Source organism: Chiroxiphia lanceolata, chromosome 3 (assembly GCF_009829145.1).
Source record: "Chiroxiphia lanceolata isolate bChiLan1 chromosome 3, bChiLan1.pri, whole genome shotgun sequence".
NCBI classification, from domain to species: domain Eukaryota; kingdom Metazoa; phylum Chordata; class Aves; order Passeriformes; family Pipridae; genus Chiroxiphia; species Chiroxiphia lanceolata.
In genome coordinates this window covers 79,461,395-79,488,361 of record NC_045639.1, presented here as the reverse complement: position 1 = coordinate 79,488,361, position 26,967 = coordinate 79,461,395, and the positions used below count along the sequence as shown (strand labels likewise).

At 37.8% G+C, this 26,967-nt stretch overlaps 1 protein-coding gene across 2 annotated transcripts in view; it reads right to left on the bottom strand.

The window, feature by feature from the left end:
* Window positions 1–26,967, bottom strand: part of MDN1 (midasin AAA ATPase 1) — a 96,739-nt gene that overhangs the window by 34,067 nt on the left and 35,705 nt on the right. For both annotated transcript variants that reach the window (XM_032683375.1, XM_032683374.1), the window contains exons 32-64: window positions 25,974–26,118; window positions 24,926–25,055; window positions 24,150–24,374; window positions 23,533–23,730; window positions 21,866–22,074; window positions 21,219–21,341; window positions 20,017–20,214; window positions 19,820–19,927; window positions 19,048–19,236; window positions 18,172–18,261; window positions 17,799–18,059; window positions 17,399–17,669; window positions 16,723–16,882; window positions 16,294–16,410; window positions 14,920–15,128; window positions 14,675–14,820; window positions 13,609–13,811; window positions 12,256–12,476; window positions 11,108–11,221; window positions 10,433–10,565; window positions 9,666–9,775; window positions 8,872–9,005; window positions 7,982–8,142; window positions 7,533–7,653; window positions 6,886–7,096; window positions 6,512–6,743; window positions 5,254–5,380; window positions 4,187–4,357; window positions 3,829–4,043; window positions 3,349–3,730; window positions 3,035–3,144; window positions 1,209–1,905; window positions 629–790 (exon numbers count right to left, since the gene is read on the bottom strand). In XM_032683375.1, the coding sequence (XP_032539266.1) occupies window positions 629–790; window positions 1,209–1,905; window positions 3,035–3,144; window positions 3,349–3,730; window positions 3,829–4,043; window positions 4,187–4,357; window positions 5,254–5,380; window positions 6,512–6,743; window positions 6,886–7,096; window positions 7,533–7,653; window positions 7,982–8,142; window positions 8,872–9,005; window positions 9,666–9,775; window positions 10,433–10,565; window positions 11,108–11,221; window positions 12,256–12,476; window positions 13,609–13,811; window positions 14,675–14,820; window positions 14,920–15,128; window positions 16,294–16,410; window positions 16,723–16,882; window positions 17,399–17,669; window positions 17,799–18,059; window positions 18,172–18,261; window positions 19,048–19,236; window positions 19,820–19,927; window positions 20,017–20,214; window positions 21,219–21,341; window positions 21,866–22,074; window positions 23,533–23,730; window positions 24,150–24,374; window positions 24,926–25,055; window positions 25,974–26,118 (6,283 nt within the window). The remainder of the gene's footprint in view (window positions 1–628; window positions 791–1,208; window positions 1,906–3,034; window positions 3,145–3,348; window positions 3,731–3,828; window positions 4,044–4,186; window positions 4,358–5,253; window positions 5,381–6,511; window positions 6,744–6,885; window positions 7,097–7,532; window positions 7,654–7,981; window positions 8,143–8,871; window positions 9,006–9,665; window positions 9,776–10,432; window positions 10,566–11,107; window positions 11,222–12,255; window positions 12,477–13,608; window positions 13,812–14,674; window positions 14,821–14,919; window positions 15,129–16,293; window positions 16,411–16,722; window positions 16,883–17,398; window positions 17,670–17,798; window positions 18,060–18,171; window positions 18,262–19,047; window positions 19,237–19,819; window positions 19,928–20,016; window positions 20,215–21,218; window positions 21,342–21,865; window positions 22,075–23,532; window positions 23,731–24,149; window positions 24,375–24,925; window positions 25,056–25,973; window positions 26,119–26,967) is intronic.

Sequence of the window (26,967 nt, the reverse complement as noted above, 5' to 3'; positions counted from 1 at the left end):
CAACGACATGCTAATGATTTGCAGCTGGTACCATACAGAAGCACTGCCTGCCTCTCATCTCAGACGTCAGTCTGAAACAGAACACAGGTCTACAGAACATTTTGGGGCATAACCACAGCAGGCAAGGGTGCAGTACAGTGATCCTTGGAGCTGCTGCCAACTAAAACTCTTTCAGAAAAAGCAGCAGTAGCTGTGCATGCTGATAAAACACCTCAGTGCTGTGTGATCACTTGAAGACCTGAACTGCTACATCCCAGCTGCTTTATTTAATCAAGAATAACCTTCTACCCAGGTAATAGAACCTCATATGACCTTATTTGATAAATTAATCAAATTTCATAATTTTACAACAAATAACTAATTATATTGTCATTCAGTTACGTAACTTGGGATTGTTCACTTGAGCCACAGCATGCTTCAAGTCCAGAAGTTAATTCCGAAAACTTTCTTAAACCAAAACGTAAAATAAAATAAAAGCACAATAGTTAACACCTATCAAAATCTGCCCCACATTTTGCTTTTGGCTAAAGGAAAAATAGTTTCAGTCCTCATCTTATTTCTGGCATGTATTTTCAGGAGCTACTTCAGATGTAATTTTTGTATTTCTTTACAGAGTTACAATTATTACCTTTTCATGAAAAGGAAATCTCCTCCTGAATTCTTCTTCTTCCTCCTCTTCCTCACTCCGTCTTTTCCCATGACTTTTACTTCTGTATCTGTACAGACTGCGTTCCATTGCCTCCTGCTCTTGGGCACGGCGTTCCTGTTCATCCCATTCATTCACAATTGCCTAAGGAAACACAAAGCACTATGCTTTTAAACAAGTCAATGTCTAAAATAATCTCATTTTTCATCAAAGGGGCAGCATCTATTTTGCTTGGCTCTTCCCCTTTCTACAGTCTACAACAGTATAAATCAAAGCCATCTAAGATTTGTGAACTGCCCTCTCAACAAGCTAATAAGGAAAACACAAAGACAACAGTGTGCAACAGAGTGCTTGGCCAAGTTCTAGTCTCTTTTCTTAACCATTTTATAAAGAAAATCTCTACAAAGTTTGCCTTGTCAGCCTGTCTTCACAGCAGGGGCTCTTCCAGACCTCTGAAAATTTCTGTGGCCCTCCTCTAGACCTGCTTTAAGAGATCAGTGTCTTCAACAGGGGACAAGGTAGTTTAGTACAAGAATCCCAGCCAGTGGCATCCAGATGTTACCTGACACAGATGTCTAAAAAGCTGCAGAGATTTCTGGTCCATCTCTCCTTTGGATAGTATATGGCATCGAAGATGCAACAAAGCATTCACTAGGAGCTGTTCCAGAGTTGGGCAAGGCTGCTCAGTTCCCTCAGATTCTCCTTCGGAGTGCTTCAGAGAAAATTTTTTAAGTCCATGAAGGACCTCAACTGAATTCACTGAGCATAAAATTTCTGCCCGAGCAAAGTAGGTGGGGAAGGTATGGCCAACAGAAGGAAATGTCAACAAAGAAGTGAGGAGGTTGGTGAGGTCAGCCGGACACACAAAATTTTGGAGTACTCCAAAAACTTCAGAAGCCACTAATCGCATGCCATGTTGCAACTGTAAGATGGCAGCTTGCAGCGGAATGATGGCATCAGGGAATACAGCATACTCCTCTGACAGGTGTTTTCTAAACTGATGGTGGGATTGTTGCCACGATGCTTCTTCATTCAACAGGTTTTGTATTGCCTGAAGCGATTTTGGTGTTTCTCCACGGAGGACCTGTAGGAGGCGGGTTAGAAGATCTTGGACTGAAGAAACCCGTGCTATGCTGTTGATGTACTGGTGGGCCTCCTGGAATAAGCAATCATACAGCGGAGTTGGGGGCCTGAAGGCCTTTTTTCTAGAAAGACTGCTCATTTGTTCCTTCAACTTTTGCATTCTTTCATGCAACAGTCTGTTAAGAAATAACATTAACCAGTTTAAACATAGAAACATGTTTCATATAAACTTCTTAAATATATCCAACATAACAGTTAGATACATAAAAAAGTTTAATTAGAAATATTCTGTTAGTTTGCGTGAAACAGCAAATAAGGGAAAAAAAAGGAACACCCTTATAGCATGCAGATGTATATTTCTTTCCCCCACCACTTCAACAAACTTCAATTGCTTTTTTTGCTTGCTACCTGACAGCTCTGTGAGCATTTAGAAAAAAGTAATATTACTGCAAGCAATTGGTAAGACTCAGCCATTCAGAACCCGCTTTCAGTGACTATCTTTCTCTTAAGCAACAGCTTAGAACTACCAGATCTTCTGTATGTATCATTGTGAAATCAAAAACTTCCATTAATAGTGGAAAATCATGAATAATAGACAGTTTTTATCTCCATGTGCAAGGAACACACCGGGACACCTGCACAAAGGAAAAAGCTCTCTTCACTTAAAATCTCCTTCTCAAGTTCCTCAGATTAAAAAAAAAAACACAAAAAAACGAACCAACAAAATAACAGTGGCTACAAATTCTGAATGTCAACAGTGTATTCTATGTGGTAAGAAATTTAATTCACTCACAGTACCATAGGCAAAGGCTAGTGCTAAAATACACATATGGAGATTTCTCCCCAGTAAAATCACGTGAAGAACTCTGCAAAATAGCACTGGGATGCAGAAAGGCCTCGAGGAGGTACAGTTATAGATAAAACAATCCAGCTAATTTCAACTCATTGATAACATTGTCACATTTTAAACAAAGTACTGTATTTTAGATGTATGGCATTATTTTTACTTCTGGGCCTGGCTTCAACTTTATTAATATACAAAGGCCACATCCTTTAATTGTTCTATTTACAGCAAGTAAAAAGAGCGTACAGATAATTCCTTAGTGACTGCAAGTAAACAGCACAGCCTCTGCACTTTTCTTTACCACCACAATACGGAAATTGATACTGTAAAATCAGCAACTCTTGTTTCTACAGAAAGACAGAAACAAACATCGTAAAGCCCTGGAGAAAACCTTCAGAGCCTGAGCATACAAAGATGACATGTATAATCTAAAAGAGACAACTTAAGTGCCTGGATGTTACCTGATATGTGGATGAATATAGTTGCTGACTGTTTCATCATCAATACTTTTTCCTGTATGTAGCTGGGACGAAAAATCGTATGTTTTCCATTCACACTCCAGCTGGTATAACTAAAAAGGAAAGAATAAACCATTTGCAGAGGTTCTGATTTTCATAACCAAGTAGGTACATCATTATCTTGGACATTAAAAGAAGTTCTAACTGTATAGTTTAAAAATCATGACTAAATACTTGCCCAAGAATACCCAAGCCAAACTCCTCTGTGTTGATTTTATACATTACAAACATAAAAGCCGATTCAGCTCCATACTCACCTCTTCTTTTGCATACTTGAGCTTGTATTCTCTTTTAACAGCTGGATCAAACCTGGTCTGAGGGAGCCACACCTGGATCTGCACCAAGCCAATAATCACCCAGAGACTTCCTCGCCAAGCTGTCTCTGGTAACTCCTTAAGCCCTTCCCCATAGAACTGATGCAAGCAAGTGAGCAGAAGAAACAGGAATTCTTTAGGAAGTAACTCCTGATCAGTGATGCTTCCAAGTATCCTGAGAAGGTACTCATATGCAACAGGATCCTTGAGGTAGAGCTTCTCACAGCACTCCAAAAATTCTTCTTGAAGATCCACTGGAACCAGATCTATCAGGGCAGAGAGTTGCCTGCCTATCATTATTCCTTGTAGTCTAGCATCCGTGTGTCTGAAGGAAAAGGAATGAGAGAAGTTTACACATGGTAAGCAAGCTTCTGTAATGTTTTTTATTTAAATAACATATATGTGGAAGAAAGGTCTTAATACCTAAAATCTGCTACTGAAGAGACAGCCATGTTGGTCCACAGTGCTGTGCTGACTTTGTGAAGCTGTTGTGCTCTCTCCATCCATTCTCCCAGTGTTACATGGGATGATAACAGAACAGGAAGCTCACTCACATCCCACTGGCTTGTCTTGCTGCTGCTAGTTAGAATTTCAAAGAAGCACTTTGAGAAAACAGCTCGGGTCAAAATGCCTGGGCCCTAAATTAAGAGATCAAGAGTTAGATTTTTCAGATGCAACTTGCACTGACTAAGCTAGAACTTACAATATTGCTTTAGAAAACTGCTGAATTATTCGATAAGAGTATTCAGCCTAGAGTTTGATTAGGTCAGAAGAGACAAACCTTCAGAGAACGGTTCATATAGGATTTAGAAAAGTTCTTTTCCTCTGTTGCAGGCAGAGGCCTCCAAGTCAACCAGTAGTCTGGGTCTGTTGTGAAAGTACTGCTCCAAAAGGATGCTAACACAGCATTAACTAGTTGAGATGACAGAACAGACATTTCTTCAGGTGTTATCTAAGGAAAAAGAAAAACCTAGAGCTGATAATAATGTACAGGAGCAAAAGAGAATTAGGTGCATACATATACAAAAAAAGTATGATACTGTTTTTCAGTACAGACAGTACAAGATATTACTCTAGATCCTTTTCAAATTCATATAGCATTGCTTGCATCTCTTCTCAACAAAAAGAGTACACTTCCTGAAGTCTGCACTATCTCCTGTCTGTGAAATATGCAGCATGTTTACAGAGCAACTTGTTAGAATACAGCCTCTAGTCTTTGACTGTGCAACCTTTTGTTACAATATACTGGGGTGCAGAAACACGAAACAGGTAAAGCTATCCAATACTCTGCTCTGAAGCATTGAAAGTGAACTTGTGGTTTACTATGCTGTATGGGAACACAACCATTGTATCATAAATATTAACCTGTTATTAAATGTTCTACAGAAAATGCATCAAATAACTTTATCACTCTATTTGATTTGCAAAATAGAGCTAAGAAAACTGAGATGCACAGGAACAGAGGTATTTTTGAGCATAATGTTACTTTGAATACATAGATACAACCAGGTTGGACCTGCCATTCAAACAGTTTCCTGTTTTCCATTAGGTCACAGATGGATAAATGGAACAATACTACCAAAACAGATCATACAGAACTATGTTATTTAAGACTTCATTGTATTTTATTTATGTTTTAACGTCATATTTTAATTACATTTTCTGAAGGCTCACAGTTAATAACCTTAAGTTAATAACCTTAACCTAACAGTTAATAATTAAAAGAAGGAACAGATTTTGTCAGGCACGGGGAGAAAAACTGCATGTCAAGAAACTGAGAGATATACATATTTTGAATAATCTGTTGAAAACATCTGCAAGGATAATTAAACTAAAACTTGTCCTTACTTCATTAAGGTGTAACAAGTGCCACAGTCCAGAGAGCTGATGAGAAGCAGCTGGTGTCATCTTCAGAGAAAAAGCTATAAACTGAGCTAGTTCTGAACACATGTTTAGTTCTTGACTGCAGTTCTCCCTGTAGCAGGTAAAAAAATACAACCGAAGTAATGATTAAGCAGGGCACATGAAATAAATTATGTGGATAGTAAAACAAATCAAGAATGGCAGGCAAAGTCACTGAAAGGTTAAAACAACAGCATTTCAAACATTGAAGAACAAGCACTCAATACCTTGAATCCTTCCAAGCTGACAAAAACACAAGAAAAAGAGGAAGAAGTGGAAACTCATGTAGCTATAAGCTACATGTTCAACAAAACATACAAAACATTTGGGAACAAACTGGTTTCTAGCTTCATAGTTTTTGTAAAAAATCAGAACTTCGCTGAATTCAAGAGTGAAGCACTGATCCTAAGAGTCTCATCACACAAACAATACTTTCACTGAAATCCATAAATGAATAGCTCTCTTTTAAGGAATGGGAAGCCAGATAAAAAATACATACATTTGGCCCTTTAAAACAACAGTAACACATCCTAAACTAATAATGTTAATTTAAACTATGATTCTATGTGTGTATAGTTCACACAAAAGGAAGCATGCATGCTAGTGTACTTTCTCTGTCTTCAGGTGTAATCCAGACTGCAGTAGCCCCCAACAACATGGTGATAAACATCTTCATGTTGATTCCTAACCTGAAGGACTCTTCTATTTCATTAAAAGGCAAATATGTATTTGCAAAAGAAAAATGCTATGTGCCATTTACTACATAAAAGGTTTTAATTTTCAGTCATCTATGACCCATTCTACCACTAATAAAGCAATTTCTGGAGTCTCGTGTGTTTACTTCAAGGGGCTTGGACATCAGCATCCCTGTATTTGCCTTAATAAAGCAAGCTAGAAAAGAAAAAAATTACTTTCTCAATAAAACACTAAACCATTTCTCTGCTGATACTTTTTATATTTGCCCGGGTGCAATTCTGCATCCAGACAAGGAGTGCACATGCATACACATATTTGTGTCCTACAGAGATATACATGCACATACACACAGCTAAATATATACATATATACATATATATATATAACATATGTGCACACACACGGAGATTTACATGTAGAAGTAAAGCACCAAAGCTGCAGCTTCTAGCCAGGGATTCTGTATCTCATGGAAGGAATATAGGATTTCTTTCTCCAGCCTTCTTCTTACCTTCTTGTACAAGCCTTGGCCACAAAATCTGCTGTCATTTTGTACTGCCAGAGCACGTCTATATATTCCATTGCAGGCCACAGCTGAACTTGACTGCAGAGCTGATTTAGCAAGGCAGGGTCTAACTGGTTGGAGATGGTGTCTTCAGGAAACCTTTCTTCTGCATGACTATATTTAACTCCTTCTGCTCTCAGGTATGAATGCACAGCTTTCAAAAAAATCTGTAGTTGACCTGTTTGACAGATTGTAAGAGGTACATAAATGCATGTACCGTATTTCTTGCCAGTGAACATTTAACATCCTTTCCATTTGTATACAGAAAGGATGGAGATGACAGAAATCATCCTGTTGGGCTCTCTAAAAGTGTGACCTACCCAGACTAACATCTTCTAAATGGTTGGCTCTTATTATCAGGCCATCAGCTTGCAGCAATGCTTTCTTCATCTTCATTCCAGTGGCAGCAATTTTCAGACAGCACATTTTTTCCTGCCATCTACTTTCTCCAAAGGCCAATCTTAGCTCCAAGATGTTAAGTGGTTTGCTGAGGACTTTCAACTGAGAAAAACATTCCATGCCTAGTTTATCCTGGAAACATGAAAAGGACAATTTGTTTCAGCAGCACTAACAAAACAGCAAACAAGATTTGTGACTGCAGTCAAAACTAAGATTTCAAATTCACATGCACACAACTGCATAACAAGTTCACAATCTTTTAGTAGTCCTACTCAATACAGCAGAAAACAGAAATTGAAACCATTGCCCACAATTCCTCCTTGTCAAGTTTTTTTTCTTTTCTCTCGTGAAGAAACTACATAGAATATGCAGACAAACAACACTTCAACATGGCAACCTAACTAAACTAGGGGCAATAAATACACAGAATAATAAAAAATACCAGCAGCTACTGTCATTTATAAGAAAATGCAGTTTACACCTGCAATTTAAATACATTTTCTTAGAAAAATCTCCTCAAATTCTTAGTAAGCATTTAGTGTTCTTCAGAGTCCCACAAAGTAATTACCTTAAAAGGAAGAGGTCTTCCTAGAGACTTCTGTAATATTTTCATATTGGCAGAAACACCAGTAGGATTGACCAAGCAGCTCTGAATCTGCTGTGAAACAGACTGAATTTCCCTGGAAATCCTTGTAGGAAAAAAAAAAAAAAAAGAGGGGTAGGAGGGAGAAAAAAGCCCATGCAGTTAACAGAAATTTAAGAAACAAGGCAAAAGGATGCATAAGAAAGGCAAGTCCCTCTCTTATCCTTTTACTACTGGGGTAAAAATTGATCATATGAGCAAGCAGAAGCCCAATGTTAGGAACCCTGAATTTTAAAAATGAACAGCTATTTAATATACTGTACTTGCATCACTAATGGCAAACAATGCAAATTAGCTATAATACTAAATAAAATAGTAATTTATACAGACATTTAACAGAAACAAATCAAGAGCCACTACACAAAGCCACTCACTTGTTCTGGTCTGATCCAGTAAGCATCTGAGGAATTCTGTCAATTAGGTGTTTCATAACCCAGTGCCAGTGCAGAGACAGAAGTGACAACCCTGGCGAATCCACTGTCACAGTGTCAGAGACTGCCCAGAACCGGTCACGCCACAGCAAGCAGTATAAAATCTAACGAGCCAAAAAGGTTACGGTTTTACCACTGCTGCATATTACAGAATACTTTGTACTTCAAGCAAGAGAAAGAGCAAACCCACTACCACTTGCATTAACTTCAAGCTCCCACAATGCTTTGTATTTACTGCTACACAACCAGTACTCAACTATAGGTTCTCTAAAAATATCACACAGCTCTATTGGCAGGTGGAACCACAAGCCAAAACCAAGCAATCCCTGGCACCATGTCTACAATGTCAAGATTTCAACAAAACGATATTCATGGTCTGAAAAGGAAGAGGGAGAAGCAAACCACCCCCGTGACCTGCATGCCACCTGTCCAGGTTCAGATGTTCTTTTCGTGGATAGATGTGGATAGTCCCTTTACCATCAGTGGAGACAAAGAGGCACTTCTACAGCACAATTCATGCCATTCTAAGTAGGCATTAGAAGGCTTGACGATCAAGTTCTGACTATCTACATCCCAGGTATGTACATTTAGGTAAGATAATTCCCACTCCAAGTATCTGCAGGCTGAAAACCTACATTCCACACAGAACAAATGAGAAGAAAGAGCACAACTACAGCCACTAAAACAAACATGATCATTTGCCTGCTGCCAGGTATACTCTGAATACACAGAGAAGCACTGTGCTTTATTCCATGGTCCCTGAAACTAATAATATTGTTCTGCACACAATCTCATTTCATTAAACTTCCATATATGATGAAAAGTCTACTCACATCATGCATGTCATCGTCACTTAGGGTCACCTGAGTAGACTTCACCCAGTGAAGTGCAAATGCATCCCAAAGTTCAAAGAAAGCAACAAGGTTGACCACAATTGCATGAGGAAGACAGTTGTAACTTCCTGGATCTGAGGTTTGGAGAAGAGGGAAATAAAGACAGAGAGAGACTAAACATTCCAGCCACATCACATGACACATAGGAGTCAACTTCTGATCACTAGATCCTCTCTAACGTTGAGAAAAAAATAACAATCTGAAAAGTTCCAAGAATTGAAGTAATAAAAGCAGTCCTTCGCTATTTGCACAATTCTCTAGTACCTCTATGCATTTTATATATATCTATAGATATAAAACCCATAATGAGGGAATAATTGATCAACTGCTTCTATGCAGCACAGTAACTTCATTACTGAATTCTTACCCTTTGCTTTAGAAGTTAAACTTCCTACATACATAAACAAAAGCATGTCTGAAGAACTTGGCTCTTCTTACTAGCTGAAGACAAAACACTATTCTAATTTCTCTCCACCATTATCCTAAAGTTTAGACAATTAAGAGAGAAATTATATTCACTCATTACCTAGTAAAGGCAGGAGATAAATAAGGTATATCTAATTTAAGAATAATGTGTTAGATACCATATTAGTCCTCATCTGACTGCTTTACATTCACACATTCTTTGCACGCTCAGGACATACCATGTTTAAAGTACACATTTCATAATACTGCAAATTAACTGTATTTCAAATTGAATACAGAACCAAAGGGAACAGTGAAAATCAACCTACTTTTGCGGAAATCTACAGACATTCTTAAGACACTGTTTCTTGGCTTCTTGCTGGAAATCAAATTCTTCTCAGTGTGACTTCTTTTTTCTCGGTCAAGAAATAATGCTGCCCTGAAGTAAAAATAAAGTTGTTAAAAATCCAGTACTATTTTAAAGCCTCAGCCTTATGAGAGTGATGAACTACAAAGTGAACCATATTACATTCACTGTATTATGAAAGAACCACGTGCAGCGCAACTATTGCTTGAATATGGTTTCTGGAGAAGCAGGCTTCACAAAGAGCTGATTCCTGACTTCACCAGGTACAAAACAGTAGCGAGCTACTAAACAGATGCAACACCATGGCCTGTAGGATATGTGAGCAGCTGCTTCCTTATGCTGCAACCTCAAAATCTGTATAATTTTTATTTTTTTAGGAAAAGCAGTCCAAATTCAAAAGTAGGGCAACTATTTAAGTTACGTTAGAGATTTCACACTGCTGCTTCAGCCTCTTTACTGCTTTGTCCCACAGTTGTGGTTTGTCTTTGAAGTACTGCAGCCTATATGGAATGCTGTGAGCTCTGCTCCTTATATTAAGTGATTAGTTTTAGTATGCATCTGCAGAAAACAGAAGCAAAGAATTTAAATACTGTACAAAAACTCTGCCTGGTATTTTAGATCACATCTGTCAAAACCGAAAAACATACTTGGCAGACACCACAAGTGTTCACTCAGTACTGATTACAGTCATTGGACAGTCTTTACAAGTTGGGTTTTTTTGTAACCTACCGATTTGCTGCAGATTTCAAAAGGGTTAGAAGCTGGTCTGTGTGTTCCATTTCTGTATCGAAGTTTGTAGAATTTCTAATGATCTCCAAAAACTGCATATTCCATCTCGGGTCCAGAGGCATCACATGTTCATCTGGAAAAGCAGACGAGACAGGACAGCAGTGGAAACATTACTCAGTGAAAGACTTTTCTTGATCCCCCTGCCCATGCAAGAACATCAGAGAAAGAAAGAAGGAAGCCTAAGAGGAAGGCAGAGCCTTGAACTCTCTCACTCCAGATATCCATTAAGTTGACTGCAGGTTCTGTAAAACAGAACAGTGACAGTAAATTAAACAGCAGTCAGAGTACCCAAACAGACAGCCTGGAAACAAGTCCAACTCATAACCTAGGCAAAAGATCGCCAACCACCCATAAAAGGTCCAGTGTCACTGTATGTAGCTTTCAGGCACCTAACAAGCTTGGAAAGGGAACTACAGGCCTAAACTCCATAAAACACCAAGGGAAAATTATAGATCACAACATGGGTTTCAGGTGGGCTAACACAAAAAATCCTGGGGAAAAACAGGGTGCCTAAACTACCAAGACAGAAAGGCAGGGGATATATGCATCGCTCTTCAAAATATTGCTTAACTCTGGAAGTACCAATGTCTTACATCTTTTTTTTTTTCAAAGTACCTGTCATATTTGGCTGTAGCAACTTGATCATGTTACTGACTCCAGATGAGAGGGGACTGGCATAGAAACAACTAAGGGCTACAGCACCTGCTTCCAGCTGAATCCGCACTGAATCTGTAGGTGAAGAGGAGAGAACAGAGGCATAAAAGAGCATTTAATACAAACAAAGAAAAATAAATTCAACTGAGTCAGCACAAGCAGACTGAATCAAATCTGTGCATGCACTCTAGATATGCTGGTTGATACTATTTTGTATTAGCTTCAAGCAGTCTTAAAAGCAGTCAGAACATCATGGCTGAAGACATAAATCCAGTAAAGAGTTCTAGTTAAACTGGTGATATTTCACGTATGCTTTAAAAATATGGCTTGTGAAAATCCATGAGCTTATACCTTCAAATCTTCCTCTCAGTACAATTAGTTTTGTGGGTTTTTTTTCCTCTCCAATTTAAAAAAAAAAAGCGCACATACTTTTCATTAAAGTAATTTTCTAGCTATTTTCTAGTTTATAGACCTACCTGCCTGAAAAGACAGCAAAATAAAGGGGAAGCAATCCCATTAACATAGGGACAACACAAACTGAAATTTCACACCATAAAAGGAAGTTAAATGTGTGAATTACTTGGACTAACTCCTGTCTAAATTCTCCATAAGTTTAATGTGATTAATAATGTAATTAAGCAGTGAACAGCTCATCTCAGCTACTATCCTGAATGCTCAGTGAACACTGCTTCAGTAAAATCTCAGTTCTGCAGTTTCTCGGCTTTCTAACCATTTGTATTTTAACACCAAATACACAGAGACATTTTACTGTTTTTACTATCACTAAAAGAAATAGTGAAAAGAAAGGCATATTTGCATACACAGACCAAGAGGGATCCAAAAATAACTATAATTCAAAAGTGGTACAAGTTACACACATGCTTGAATAATAAAGGACAATGTTTAGCCCAAAGCCTCCTGTTGTCCCTAATATGCACAACCTGTTTCTGTCCCTCTGTGGAGCCTCAATGCCCTCAATTTAGTGTGGAGAGTTGAGTTTTCATGTCATATAATTTGAATGGTCTGAATGTTTTCATGGAAGACTTACAATTTGTGAAAATACAACAAATCATCCCTTAGGCAAAACAGAAAGTTAAGTAATTACATACCAAGCACCTGTGAGAGATTTTTGGCTAAGGAGTTAAGCCATTTAACTCGTAATTTCCAATCTTGATTGGTTGCCTTTTCTATGAACAATTTGACTGAAGCATGGAGAACTTCCATTTTATCCATCCAGTTTGCATCTATCTCAACAGGACTGAATTTGAGACTCTCGGGATTAGTGGACTGCATAATTTTTTGAAGATCTTGCAGAGTCAGTGGTAGTGTCCTGAAACAAAAAGAATTCCAGTAATCAAGGGCTCGAACTGCCAGATCCAGGAAATAATATATTTTGCAAGTCAAGCTACTCAGGATGCAACCATCTGCAGGCAAGAGGGTAGCAACGCAATAATCTTTCCTCCTTTATTTATCTTTAAAACCAGTTTCCAACTTCAAATAAGTTGGGGGTGTCTACCGTTAGGAACTCACTATTGCCAAAAATTCATGCAGTACCCGAAGTGAATATGCACAGCATATCACTGAGAAATTCTAATTGATTTGTGCACCAGAACGATATGTGAAGTTAAGTTAAAAAAGAAGACAAAGGTAAGAAAGCGTCATTGATTAAAAAACAAGCAAACAAAAACAAACAAAAAAGCAAACACCACAGAATGTTACTAAGGTTTTACAATTTCAACATTATATCTTAGTAATAATAACTTCTACAGCTTGTTCTTTCACTGGAAGCAAACCACGGTACCCGTCCAGAGTAGGTTACTAAGCAAAGAAGGCAGAAAGGAAGTTTTTACAGCAGTGTTGTGAAAATAAGTTGCACAAGAAATCATTAAAAAAAAATTCTTGCATGTGCCCCTTGCACATGGGCCTCTGCTTCTCTCAGACAGCTCTGTCTGAAGAAGAAAATGTGTTTTTTCACCTGAAGCGACAGGACTTAAAATAACTGATGAATAATCGATTACACGAAAACATAAAATACCAAGGATCATTAGTATATTTTGAATTAGTTAAATACTTGGGTTTTTTAAAGCTCAGAAGGAAACTGAAGGAAGAAATTTTGTAGCTCTTATTACTATTAAATCCAGTGTTTGCATTCACATTTTCTGGTAAATGCATACTCCTAGCAACTCTCAAAATGGGTCAAATGTATACTTAATGAAGATTAAAGAATTAAGTATTTTATATATATATATTGAGTATTTTGAAGACTGAAGCATAAAACAGTAAATAATTAAACTTTTATTTGTAGTGGTTGCATGGAAAGGTAACAGGAACACAGTTGCAGAGCATGAAGATCACAGTTTCTGCCTGTGCAATTTGATGAAGAATTTTGCAAGGAACATGCCATGAGTAGTTCACATATATCACTTCTTATTTATTAGACAAAAATAATGTTTCCAGCCTACCTGCAGTTTCTAAGGTTAAGTCTATGCAGACAATACATTAGGACCTGTGCATCACTCCGGACTGTCGAAAGAAGTGAGTCTTCAGCTGCAAACAGACCTGTAGGTAGGGAGTCTGGCCACAGTCCCACTGCTAGCAAAGACTCACCCCAAGTTTCATGGGAAGCCAGAGAGGAAGCATGCTTTGTAACCAATTCTAACACAAGCTACAACAAACAACCAAAAAGCACTTTAGAGTCATATTTAAACATGTAACACATATTCAAGCGCAATAGCTCAGGAAACTCTTTAATTACGTGTATTTATTATGAAATCACTATAAACCAAATGTTCTAGAAACACAATAAAAGTACCAAAACATTCCTACCAGAAGTGGAATAACATATTGTACAGTTTAAAACAGGAAGTGAATATGTCTGCAGATGATAACATCCACAGTGTTACAAGCTACAGACTCATCAGTATTAATATCCTAAAGTCTCAGTTGAAGCTGTTAAAAACCAGCCTCAGAGTCCAAACTGGATATTCTCCAGCTCCCTTATGCTGCAAATGAGTGAGCCACTGTCTACAAAATGTAGGACAAATCATGTTTATCCCCTGGGGATTATCTCAAAAAGCATATCACAAATTTAGAGTCTTTATGCAACTCTCACTCATCTGACCTGTGTCTCCAGTAGCATGCCACAAGGCTGAGGAAATACGTCATGAAAGGGCAGGTGACAGATGGAATTCACTGTACTTCACCATTCAATACTAAAAAGCTCCAACTTCTGGAGCTTCAACCAATCTGTTAAGTTACATGGAGAACTGTACTGCTTATACCGGAGCCAAAAAAGGCTCAGTATCTAACAGATACAAAAAATGTTCCAATGCCACTTAACCCCTTTTCTTCATCACTTGACAAATAATTGAGAAGATGTTTAGAATTGTTTGATTTCTCTCTCCAAGAGCACCGTCTTCATCAATCCCTCACTTTTAGGCACTTAGGAAACAGGACATAGCCTCAGGAAATTACATTTTTCACTTATCTAGATGATACAAGAGAAGCTTCCAAATACAGGACTTTTACCTTTTGGTTAATCTGCAGTTGTTGTGAGTGGCCATAAACTTCCCAACAGGCTCTGTAAAAAGACTTTGCTAATCCAAAGCCTCTTTGTATTTGCTGCACAATCAATACAGCAGCCTGAAGCAAAGGTGACAAAGATGACACAGAACCTGAAAGATACACAGCATTTAGCTTTAATACTGAAGAGTTCATCCATACGTATGTAATAAGCCCAAGTTGTTAACAAACACCGAACTGACTTTTCTTACCTGCTATTGCCGCCTTGGTTTCTGAATGCACAGCCAGAAGTGCATCACAGACGCTATCTCCAACTAAACCCAAGCCATGCAGGAGTAACTTCAAATCCAGACTGTCCAATACATTTCCATCATTCTCCCCAGGAATGTAAATTTCAATCCCACGATTCCGCATGGCTCTGGATATTTCCCCATGAACTGGATCCATAGAAAGGAAAAGCCTGTTGGATATTAAAATAGAATTGTTCAAGCTGGAAGGGATCTACAACATCATCTAGTTCCACTGCCTTACATTCTTAAGATGTAACTTAGGTCCTTAAACTATCACTCCAGAACCACCAAGTCTGCTCTTCCATAAAGTAAATTCATCTTCATAAAAACAGGGACACTAATATCTAGAAAGCCAGAGACAGCTACTGAATTTAAATAAGAAATCTGTATTAATAGTTATACTTTGAAATTAGACACAGATATTCTGCATGACTTTAAACTCATATCTGAGTTATGTCTGTTTTATCATTTGCCCACTTCCAAAGAAAAGTTAAGCTATGCCTCTGAGCTATAAAGGCTTTTAAAAGTCTTAGCAACAGCTTCAGATAAATCTGTGCTGTTTAAAAACTAAAATATTAATTACCCAAGTAATTAATACTATCAGCAGACATCTCTTAAAAGCAAGGAGGAAAATCTACTTCTGAGATACAATGCAGTGAAAACAGGTTTCTGAGAAGTCAAAATGTTGTTTCCAATTCAGAGGAACCAGAGCATATCAGTCCCAATATTCTTTTCATGAACTTATAAGAGGTAGGAATTATATAAGAATACTCTATATGCTCTCCTCCCATCTTCCCCACAGACTCATTCAGATCTGAGACAACAGATTGCCTGTTTGGGTTTGGGTGGTTTGTTGGGGTTTAAAGTTCTATCATTGCAGGAAACTCAAATTTATAGATGAGATGGAAAAAGCTGGGAAGAAAATTATTATGTCCATATACCAGCTTTCATTACCAGCATATCTAAATACTTCACCATCTTCAACACATGTTCCCTCAACTTCAGCTACAGTGAGACAGGGAAGTGCTGAAATCCTAATTTAGAAATGGAAAATCAAGGTAGTGATACACTGCTATGAATTTTTCGGTATATAGTCTGTGCTACAACAGGGATATAAAGCAAAGCCTCTTAAGCTCTCTCTCATATGCTTATCACAGTGCAGTTTTCTTCCTTGCCAGACAGTGTTACTACAGTACATGGCAAACTGAACAGCATTCCAAATGCCAAAAGACTGGCTCACTGATGACATTTTTATTCTAAACCTGCTATTTGGTAAGGGGGGAACATAAAAGGCAAAAAAACCCCAAAACAACACCAAACAGAAATGCAATGCACCTGAAGTTTGGATGAGGAGCTATTGTAGGAATTGTGCCATCTATCACACCTCTCTCACTCATGGTAAGAACACCTCCTGGTTCAAGTAAAGCATTCAAGCGGTCCAGCACAGAAGGGCTGTATTCAAAAGAAATTCATATGGTTATGCAAAGGTAACAATTTGACCCCTTTCTGATCTGAAATCAAAATGGTACCAGTCTTAAACAAAAAGCAAAACACTTAATTACTTTATAAAGTAACAGGAAAACCATCAACTGCTAAGCTGGAAGGAAGCTAAGAAGGAAGACGCTCTTCCAAAAAATCTAAGTTACTACTCCTGTGTATTATCTAATGCAAAATGGTCAGCTGTGAACCATACAGTAAGAGGCAAAGTCAACTGGGTAGGTCAAAGGATTCACTCACTGAAACAAGGTCACTAAAATCTCTTACTTGCAGAAATTAACATTGTCCATTAAGAGCCAATCTCCAGATTGCAGGGCCTGAACCAACATTCCATCCACCCACTCAAAAGTGCCATGGTTGTTACAGTCAGCAGCCTGAGCCTGTAGCAGCTTGAAGCGCCGGAACTCTTCTACCAGGTGAGCAAACTCTGAAAGGAAGTATATCTTACATTGAGACTTACATTGCTGAGGAAGCTTCCTGTTCCATTCAAGAAAAATAGTCGTTATTTGTTCATAAACATATATGCTTCCTCCTTTCTAGGGACACATAACAGCAGAGGCTCCAACTCTTCAAGTAGCTTCCCGTGAGCCAAATCCATGTGAACAGAAGGGGTTTGCAAGCAGAGACATATAACCCAGACTGACACTTTCCTCCCTAAACAGATACTTTTCTCCACCCCTTCATCACATCAGATGAAATTTTATGGATATTAATGCCTTATGTTAAACAATGATTAAAAAAATAAGAAAAGGAAAAACAACCCATATGTTACTCTGCTGACATTCATAACGATCAGCTGGTAAGTGCTTCACAGTAAAAATGCAAGAATGGCATATCCAAGTTCCCTTTCTTAGGAATACAAGATAAGAGCTTGTATTGCATCATACGTTGAGTAGCTCAATACAGGAGAATTTCGGTACTTTAAATTGCCCACCATACATACCTGCCTTTGAGTAAGAATTTATTTTGTTATTCAGTCGCTGGGTAAGCACAAGTATTCCCTCCAGTTTGCTCACTAACTCAGCTGTAACACTTCTACCTCCTTCACCCAGAGATTTGGGGTTGTAATTCAGGATGAAATTGCTCCAAGCACGCAGCACAAGTTCAGCGTCATCTGCACAAATTTCTGTCAGGAGAAGACTGTCCCTTACAAGTGTGCTCACAGCATTCTCCACTTTTTCCAAGAGGTGCTGCCACGGCCTATTGATATCAACCTGCAAACAGGCCATTACAGAGTTAGCTCATGTAGAAGACTGGGGTGACGTAGGCTCCATTTGTAAACACTAAGCTCACAGTGACTGGCCACCGTTAGGTAGGAGAAATATAACCAAAACAGCATTTACCTGTTCAAATCCGCCCAGGAGTTCAGTTGTATCCATTGCACTGTTCATTGCCATGATTTTTAGTCGATGGCCAGTGAGATGGGCCAACAGCTCAACAAGACTGGTTTTGCCGACAGCTGCTGGGCCCACCAGGATTACCATCCAGCTCATGTGCACACATTTCATTATGGACTCGAGAGACTGCAGTGAATGATGCAGAAATGAGAGATTTCTGCCAGGATGAGGAATATAGTTGCCACGAGAAAGAACTGAATAACCAATCTGAAAGGGATGAGAGACACATGGATGAATACTCCAAGAGGCAAACGAGAGTTTAGCTGTGCAAGTTCCTTACTTCTCTCTCCCCTCACAAAATCTCTTGTCAACAGTTTACCTGAACATTATATGGATTGATGTGAAACGCCCTGGTTCCTGTATAGACATGGGCCTCCTGGCCAAAAATGTCTCTAAATATGGAAATAACCTAGAACAGTCAAAAGAGCAAAAAAAAGACTTATCAGTTCAAGGTATCCATTGTTCCAAAGATTTACTTCTAGAAATTTACTTCTAAAGTAGCCTTTCCTCTCAGCTCCACAGCCATGTGATAGTAACTAACACAGTTAAATCACAAATGTCATTTAACTCAAAGTACAGCCAGCCATTAACACAAGTGTGAGTTGCACATAGCAACCCCTTCATTAATCATGGTTTCCTGTGACTTGAAATACTGTAAGCAATGCTTCTCTTTAACAAACGACTGGGATAGAACTCACTTAATAAGTAAGCTCTTTGACAACACAGAAAAATATAACAATGTTACAGGGAGGGGAAAGTAAACCCATGAGAAAAATATGCAGTCACATACAGTCAGTAACTTCAGTCTTTGACTTCTAGTTTAATACCTTTTAAATGCTGTGAAACTAAATAAAAGCAAAAGACTTCCAGGCAAGAGAGGGAAAAGTAGGTGGCAAACATTATTTAAAACAGAATCACACAAGAATATGTTCTGTTTTGCTCTGTTTGAGTCCTTTTTTATTCTACTTGCCTTCACTTACACCAGCTTTCTTCTTTTATTCTAATTAAATTCATATTTCAAACAGCAAGGGGAGCAGGTAGGTATGTCAAACCTCAAAATCCCAAACAAACCTATTTTCTTTAGTAAGAGATAATGTCTACGAATGAATTGCAAAGAATCTTTAAATTTACACTTGGATTTCTGTAAATATTTCCCAACCATCTGAAGAGCAAGGAAGGAGAACACACAGCACACCTTTTCTTTATCTTCCTTGGTTCTCATTCTTTCTCCATATACCAAAAACATATGCTGGCCTGGATCATAACATCCTGGTGACTGATCAACAAGCATTAGCTGGCACCAGCGGAAAAGATCACGTAAGTTGAACTCCCAGGGTCCTCCTTTCTGTCCCCATTTTCTTTCAGCCATGACTTCTTTGTCAATCTGAAGAAAAAAAGCAGTAATTAAAAATATAATCTTTTATTCTACCCACGAGGTGGTTTCAAATATTTTTTCAAAAACCTCAACTGAACTTCTGCCTTTGGCACTGCTTGCAATACAGATGACAACCGAAAGAGCAAGTTACATTCACTTTGCTGAAAACATGTCAGAACTAAAGCTTGATTTAGTTTGTCTGTCCTCTACTATTTCTCCAACACTCAGCTCAATTTTCCTGTTCACTCTTGCACTCTTATAAATTAACATTCAGTAAGATGCTGCCACAGGAGATTTTACATAAGGTCACAGAATACTACTTTCTCTTAGGATTACTACTACTGGGTATGCATGTTTTGTCTTCTATGAAAAACAATGCCTCATCAATTATCAGCCAAGAACCTGATTGTCGTGGTACAAGAATTCAGGTACTGGGTTTAGTGGTGTTCTTTACTTTCTTTTGCATATACTTCCATCCCTCTTGTTTTACTCATGCAGCTCTCTATAAAAATGCATAACATGAGACTTAATTTTTTTCCAATTTTGTTGCATTTTGCCTACTTCTACACAAAAGAAACTAAAATATACTTACCTTGTTATTGAAAGCAACCATTTTAGCAATAACAGTTTTATCAATAGCAGGAAACAATGTATTCGCAATAAACTTCATATCTTCTGCTGACAGTGGATCAACATACACCTGTAAAATCAAGAGGATTCAGTGTTGACACAATCAGAAAACTACAAGACAGGATCATGACATAGTTTAAACCAAACAAATAAGCTTACCTGTGTAAATCTATTAAGAAAGGACTTGGGCAGACCCTTCCTTCCACCTCCTTGTCTGTATGGATTTTGGCATCCAAAAATCTTAGTTGTCTTGTGCTGTACGTGAAAATTCATTCCCAATTCTGGAACGTAAATCTCAGCTCTGTGGTCAAAGCATGCATTTAGCCCCTCTAATACAGACTGAGAAGCCAGATTCAACTGAGGAAAGAAATAAGGATATAATATTAATGCTCCACTAAACATTTTTGCATAGTCTCTAGTTTAACAGTCTGGAATACATAGAAGGTAAAATTCAATTTCTTTGCTGTTCTAGAACTATGACATGTTACTACCTTCAGCTAGACTGCTATTACACTGGGGCAACTAGCACTTTTCCTTATGGGCACTTGTTATTTGTACTGTGTTTTTTTCATTTGGATATCAAAACAATTATCCATTGTAAAATCTGCAGGTTCAAGATGTTTCTTCTGAACTTCCGTGACATTCAGTGTTTTGCTGGCTGGTTTTTTAAAAGGTGGCAGACTAGGTTATTTAAATATAATGGTTGTTTAAAGTCGTATTCTACTCAATAGGGGGGGGAAAAGTAGGTATACAAGAGGCTAAAAAATTCAGGAATTTGCACTGCGTAGTAATTAGAATGCACATTGCCAAGAAGGCAGATCTGTGCACATGTATGCTTGAAAGCATTTGCTACATGGTACACGAACAAACCTGTGGTGACAGGATAGCTTATATTCACATGATGGAACTCTTCTCCATATCAATTAAATCAGTACCCAACACAATATATTTGTCCCAGCAAAATATCTTCTATTTCAGTGAAATTATATTCATGTAAGACCACGTATACCAAAGCTTCTATTGACACTCTTCCCTAAAAACTTTCAAATGTAATTCAAATATATCCTTGGTTTTCTGCAGTAATTTAGGCTGGGATTCAACCCTTGTTCTATCATATCAAAGAAGGCTAGTCCTTGCCTCCCTCTATGGAGACTGAATGGGCAAAGGGACTTAGTAGAGGGAGATTAATTTTCTCATATATGTAGTGATCACTTTCAATGTGGCACTACACGCACATAACTAAAAGTAAGCAAAATTTATTTCTGTCATCAACCTTTGAAGCTATTTCTCCTACATGCCAAAACATCAAGTTTGTTCTTCTAGAATATTCTATTTTATTTGTTCCCCAAACCTGAATTTACCTCATCTAATACAATCCAGTGTCCAGCCTTCAGTGCTGCCAGCAGCGGTCCGTCACGCCAGGCAAATTCTCCTCCCTTCCCACCTTCAACAGGCAAGTCTGTTCCAAATAAGTCTGTCACATCCTTTGGGAGCAGAGAACAAGATAGGGGAGTTGGGGAACTACAAGACTTCACAAAAATTCATAAACAGCCTTTGTTGACTTTACTTAGCATTTTCTCCCTTCCTTTTTAATATCTACATTTAGGTTTATTTAAAAAATTTCAGTAACTGCAAAATGCTAAAAGGTTTTCCATTGCAGTACTCCAGTGACCAGCTACTATTTTTAAAAACAAAAATTTAAGTTGGAACAGAAAAGCTAAGAAGCCTTAAAACTGTTTTCAAGTAACATTGTAGAAGCCAAGAAAAACACAGTACACAAAGATACACATGACTTCACTTGAAAAGAATAGAAATGTCTGGGAATTGGCATTCACTCAGAGAAGCTTACTGCTCTTTCTGGTTCCCCCACCCATTTATCTTTAGACCAAGAAGGAAAAATTGACATCTCAGACTCAGTGCCAGAGTTAAAAAGAACTGCATTTTTAAAGTTAAACAAAACTTCTACCCTGCCATAACACCAAGTTACAAAGATGGTACTTTATTCTACCGTTTGTTCGGACAAGTTGATCCTAACAAGACAGTTTCCCGAGGCTTTTGCCAGGGCAGCAACTAGACTGGTCTTGCCCACTCCTGGCGACCCCTCCAACAAAATAGGTTTGTTAAGCTGTAGGGCTCTTAACAGTCTTTGTGCATTCACTGCCGTAGTCCCAGCATTTAAAGCATAATCTGTCATGTTGTTCCTCTGGAGAACAGGGCCTAAAACAAAGGAAAAGTAAACCAGAAAACAATTAAACCAGAATGATTATGCTGGAGCTGCTGACAGTGTGCCTCTGAATGAGATCATTATGTCTGTAAATTGCTGATCTCAGTACAGCAAGCAGTGGAGATCAAGCTTGTATGCCATTCTCAGAGATCAGACACATACACTTTCTGTTTGACCAACAGCTGTGTCTCAACCCATCTCCACATATCTATGTTGGATTTTGCAAAAAGCATATGAATATATCATTGATTTTGTCAGGAAATTTCAACACCTTCTGGTTCATGAACTAAACTAGAGAGCTATCGCTGAAAAAAACATAAATCTGTCCTTGTGCTTCAGACATGAGGATTTAAAACTCAAATGCAGCTCCTGAAAAACTGACACTGAAGGATCCAATTCGGTCATGCTACAGAATAATGTATTAATCTTTTCCATACACTGCTACTTCTATGAAGGAAGACTTCTTTAATAAAACATGCTTTCTCTTTACTGTTATTATGGCATACAGTGGAGAGAGGGTACAGAGCTCGTCTGCCAAATTCCAGCCAGTATAGCTCACTGGGACATCACTCCCCCAAATCTGTAATACACCATTACTCAGGTATACAAGACACTAATCACCAATTTATCTTACACATCTTGATACCTGTTTAGTATGAAAAGGATCCAAAGAGAACCCTTTTGTGATCTACTCAGCAGAGAGGAACTCAGCAATTTACAGAAAAGCATTACCTTGTCCACTTTTATGCACGACTAACACAATCCATGAATGCCAAAAGGTTCAAATATGAATGATCAATACAACATTAGGAACACATAGTTCCGTGTAGTAAAAACTAACCACCTGAATTAGAAAGTTCACAGTCATCACTTTTTTAGTCCTGTCACTGTATTTTAAGGGTAAAAAGCACTTTTTTGCTAGTCCCATCTGCATTAATCTGTCCCATGAAGAACTGAAATGCAGGGACTAAATAATTTTTGCAAAGACTGCAGCAAATTTTTGAGAGCCTACAGCAAGGCAGGACATTAGTCTCCATTCTGTTTAGCTTTGTACTCAGGACCCCTGCTTCCCATGCTTTACACAAGGGCCAGGATGAGCTGCAGCTTTAGTTACTGGAACTTAACAGGCATTCTGACTGTGCAAAAGTGTCAGAAAATTACAACTCAAAATTAAAAGAGCTTTGTTAAACCAAAAAAGTCTGCGAAAATTAGGCCATTAACCATTAAGAAGTCATCAAAGAAAGGGATGAACAGATACGACTTCTTAATAAATGTGATTAAGTTACAATCCACACACTTGTGGAGGCAGAAAAGGCATTTTTTTAAGGCTTGAGAACAAATAAATTGTTCTGTGATGGTTCAGGTATCCTACTTAGATTTAGCAAATAACAAAGCTACTGAAAATACAAACCACAGAATAAATAACCACCCACTCCCATAAAGTCTCTTGCCTCTTGGAATAAAAAAGGGGCGAATTCCCATGAAGTTGTCCATCCATACAAACTCTTTCTCCTTTGTTCTGTCATAAATCTTTAGTTCATTCTTCTGATAATCAGTCAGCTCAAAGAACTGACTCATTTTCTCACATAAAAATGTCAGGCATTTTTCACGAGCTAATAAAGCTGTATCAGCTGAGCAGGATGTTGTACCTGTAGTTAGAAAAGTTAAGTTTAGTGTGTGCTTTACAAACATAACTAGGCACATTCATTTCATAACTAAGAAACTCAATTCCTTCTGTGCACACAAGTTTATATTTTATTTTAGTGCTTTTGCTTGCGAATGCTTCCAGTACTATTTACCATGGACAAATTGTTCTGTGAGCAACAGAATTAAGGACACCTTATTTCCAAAGCCCGTTCTTCTCTTAAGCTTTCTGTATTATTCAAACTCTTGCTACCGAAACACAAGAAGGCATATGACATACATGATATTGTTAAATGGCAGTGAAAACTTCTCCCAGAAACGTTCCATGCTGGTCCAAAGCATTTTGTTTGCATTTTGACTAAAAAATATTAATACAAATACACGGTTTCATATGTTTTGCTACTAATGAGCACTAAAGATTTACCTGATCCTATTCCATCAATATATACCAAACATGCAGCATGGATAAAAGACATCATTGGAGAAATGTGATTATATCCCTTGGCAGAATTCGACTCATCGTCTACCATGACATTCATAAAATTAACCCAGGACAAGACATCTCTCACACTAAGAATACACTGGTGACCAAACTCTTGATTAGTCAGCCATTCAACAAAGTCCATCATGAGTTCTGCTATGTCTGCCCCTAAAAAGAGAGTAAAATAAATAAAAATCAAATAAATTTGAGTTAGAAAATAATTTTATTGGTCACATCTACCACACTGTTGTAAAAAAACATCTCTAAAGTAGGTATAGCTGTAATGCAGAGCAACGTGGGTGGGTACTCTCTATCCTAACAGGTAGAATAACTGAAGAGTAAGTTTATGCCTATGCTGTCATTACAGATCCTTTTAAATTCAAGTAACAAGACAGAATCAAGTGACTAATATTAACAGTGAAGCTGCTGGCAGAAAGTAAAGTGACAGTTCTTTCAACGCTCTACATAAAAACCAAGTTGGGACACTGAAGAGGTGGGGATAGTTCAACGACCTGGATGGTGAAGTAAATACAGCCTTGAACTTAATTTGGCTAGCCACGTAACATACATATTAAAGGAAGAACAAAATCTAAAATATATCATAACTGTCCTCAGAAAGAGATGTAGTTAGAAGAAAAAGGGTCACAGTGGTGTAAATTCTGAGAAAGGGTTGGCAACCTTCAAACTTTTTATACGAACACAGAAGAAAGAATATCCACCTTCATGGTTTACTGTACCCAGAGACAATCCTGGATGAAGATTGTGTTTTACAATCTGTATCAAATCATCACGGCCATTGCTTTGTGGACACCATATTTCAGTAAATCTATTGCGCAATGCAGGAGAAAGCTGCAAACAAGCAGAATGATACAGCAATTCAAATTACATCACACCATATTCCTTAATGTCACAGTTAACTGATAGCCTTGTAGCCGCTCTACTTGTAAACCATTAATAAAGTGAACAAGCTAGATCCTTCCTTCTAATTTTGAAAAGGATGTAACAAAATCTTTGAGAGAATGCATATTTTAAGATTTCTAGTAGTAGCATCAACACAGGAAATGGCTGAAAAAGAAATTTCAAAACAATACAGGAAGAAAAGAACCTGGTTTGCAAGCACCAAAGTTCTGTTTCGTTCTAGGACACCATGTATCAAACAACGGCTTTGTAATCCCCCTTTGCTTACAGACACAAACTAGAGTTCTTTTTTTAGACCTAGCTTCCAACACTGTTTAAAAGTTGTGGGGGTTTGGGGGGAGTTTGTTGTCTTTGGGGTTTTCTTTGACCTGTTTTTAGTTACTTAAACCTGAAGTTTAGAAACTTTCCATTTAATAAGAAAGACCTTTTGGGATGTGATGTTCATATTTACTGAGACAGAGAAGATGATTTCTGTCACTTTCTGAATAGCATTAGGGAAAATAATCTACTATGCAACTTTGTACTACTCCAGACTCATATTAGAGCTGCTTCACAAGTCACAGTTCCTGTACTCAAAAATATCCTATATATCAAGCCTACCTAGAGTATTGAGAGGTCTGAAGCTTTCTTTGACATTTTGCTGAGTATTGACTTACAATGTCAAAATGATACCACACAAAAGTGACGGAAAACACATACAACCTAATCCTCTTTTAGAGCGATGAAGCAGATGCCTACTAGAAAGCACTGGATGCCAGAATTGGCACAATGCACCTTATACCTCCAATCACTTAATGGTAGATATGACCTGAAAATGCATGCTGTACTTCCAGATGTTTTGACATTTACCTCTTTTTTCCCAAAGTCACCTCCTGGATTCATGGTCGCAAGGATACGAAATTTCTTTCCTGCAACTAATAGTTCTACCTCATTCTCCTCATCATCTTGACCTCCTTTTTCAGCAAGTACCAATGTCTTTTCAGCTTCAAGAACACTAGACAGAAGGTTAAAAAAATTGTTAATTTTAAATTTTGTTTCACACTTCAAAAGGTCACTTAAATATGAAAATCAAATTAATTGGCCTGGTTAAACTTTCATTTGCCCAATATAATGGGTAACAGAAAAGACTAAAATGAGGGATACTGCTGCAAGCAGATAATGAAATTAAATTCATTTTTAATATTTTTTTTACACACAGCAAGGAGGAAAATAACTAGATTTTGTTCCTGGGATTTGATAGGGTGTATGGTTTTCAAGAGCTCACTGACAGGTTGAAAATATTAATATTGCAGATGCTAAACTGGAAATTTTAATTTTAGTTTTATTTTCTAACTTGACTCATGGTTTGAAGTGTCTTCAGATGCTGTTTAAACTGTTTCAACTGAACTAATGATGATGATGATGATGAAGGTTTATATTCTTAATTTCTTTATCCAGGGACATAGGATCTTGAATAAAGCAAATCCTTTCATCACTGTATTTTCATCCATGAAACAGAAACAAATACAGTTATTTAAATTCAGATTAGCCTGTAGTGGCACTATAAAGCTAAATATAAAGTAATGGCACCAACCAATGCATTTGAAATCAATACAATCAGTGTAGCAACATATGTCAAGTGGATATAAACATACCTGCTTTCCAACAGAAATACCTTTTATTTTTCCATACAAGTTAAGACACTAAGACTTCGGCAAGACATAGCATATTGTCGTCTTAACCTACTATCCTCTAGCCTAGCTGTAATCAAAATTTCAAAGAGCAAATATGGTCTAAGTATTACTGTGATTAAAACTACCACCACTGACAATTAGAAAAACAAAGCCAATCGGCACAGAAGCTG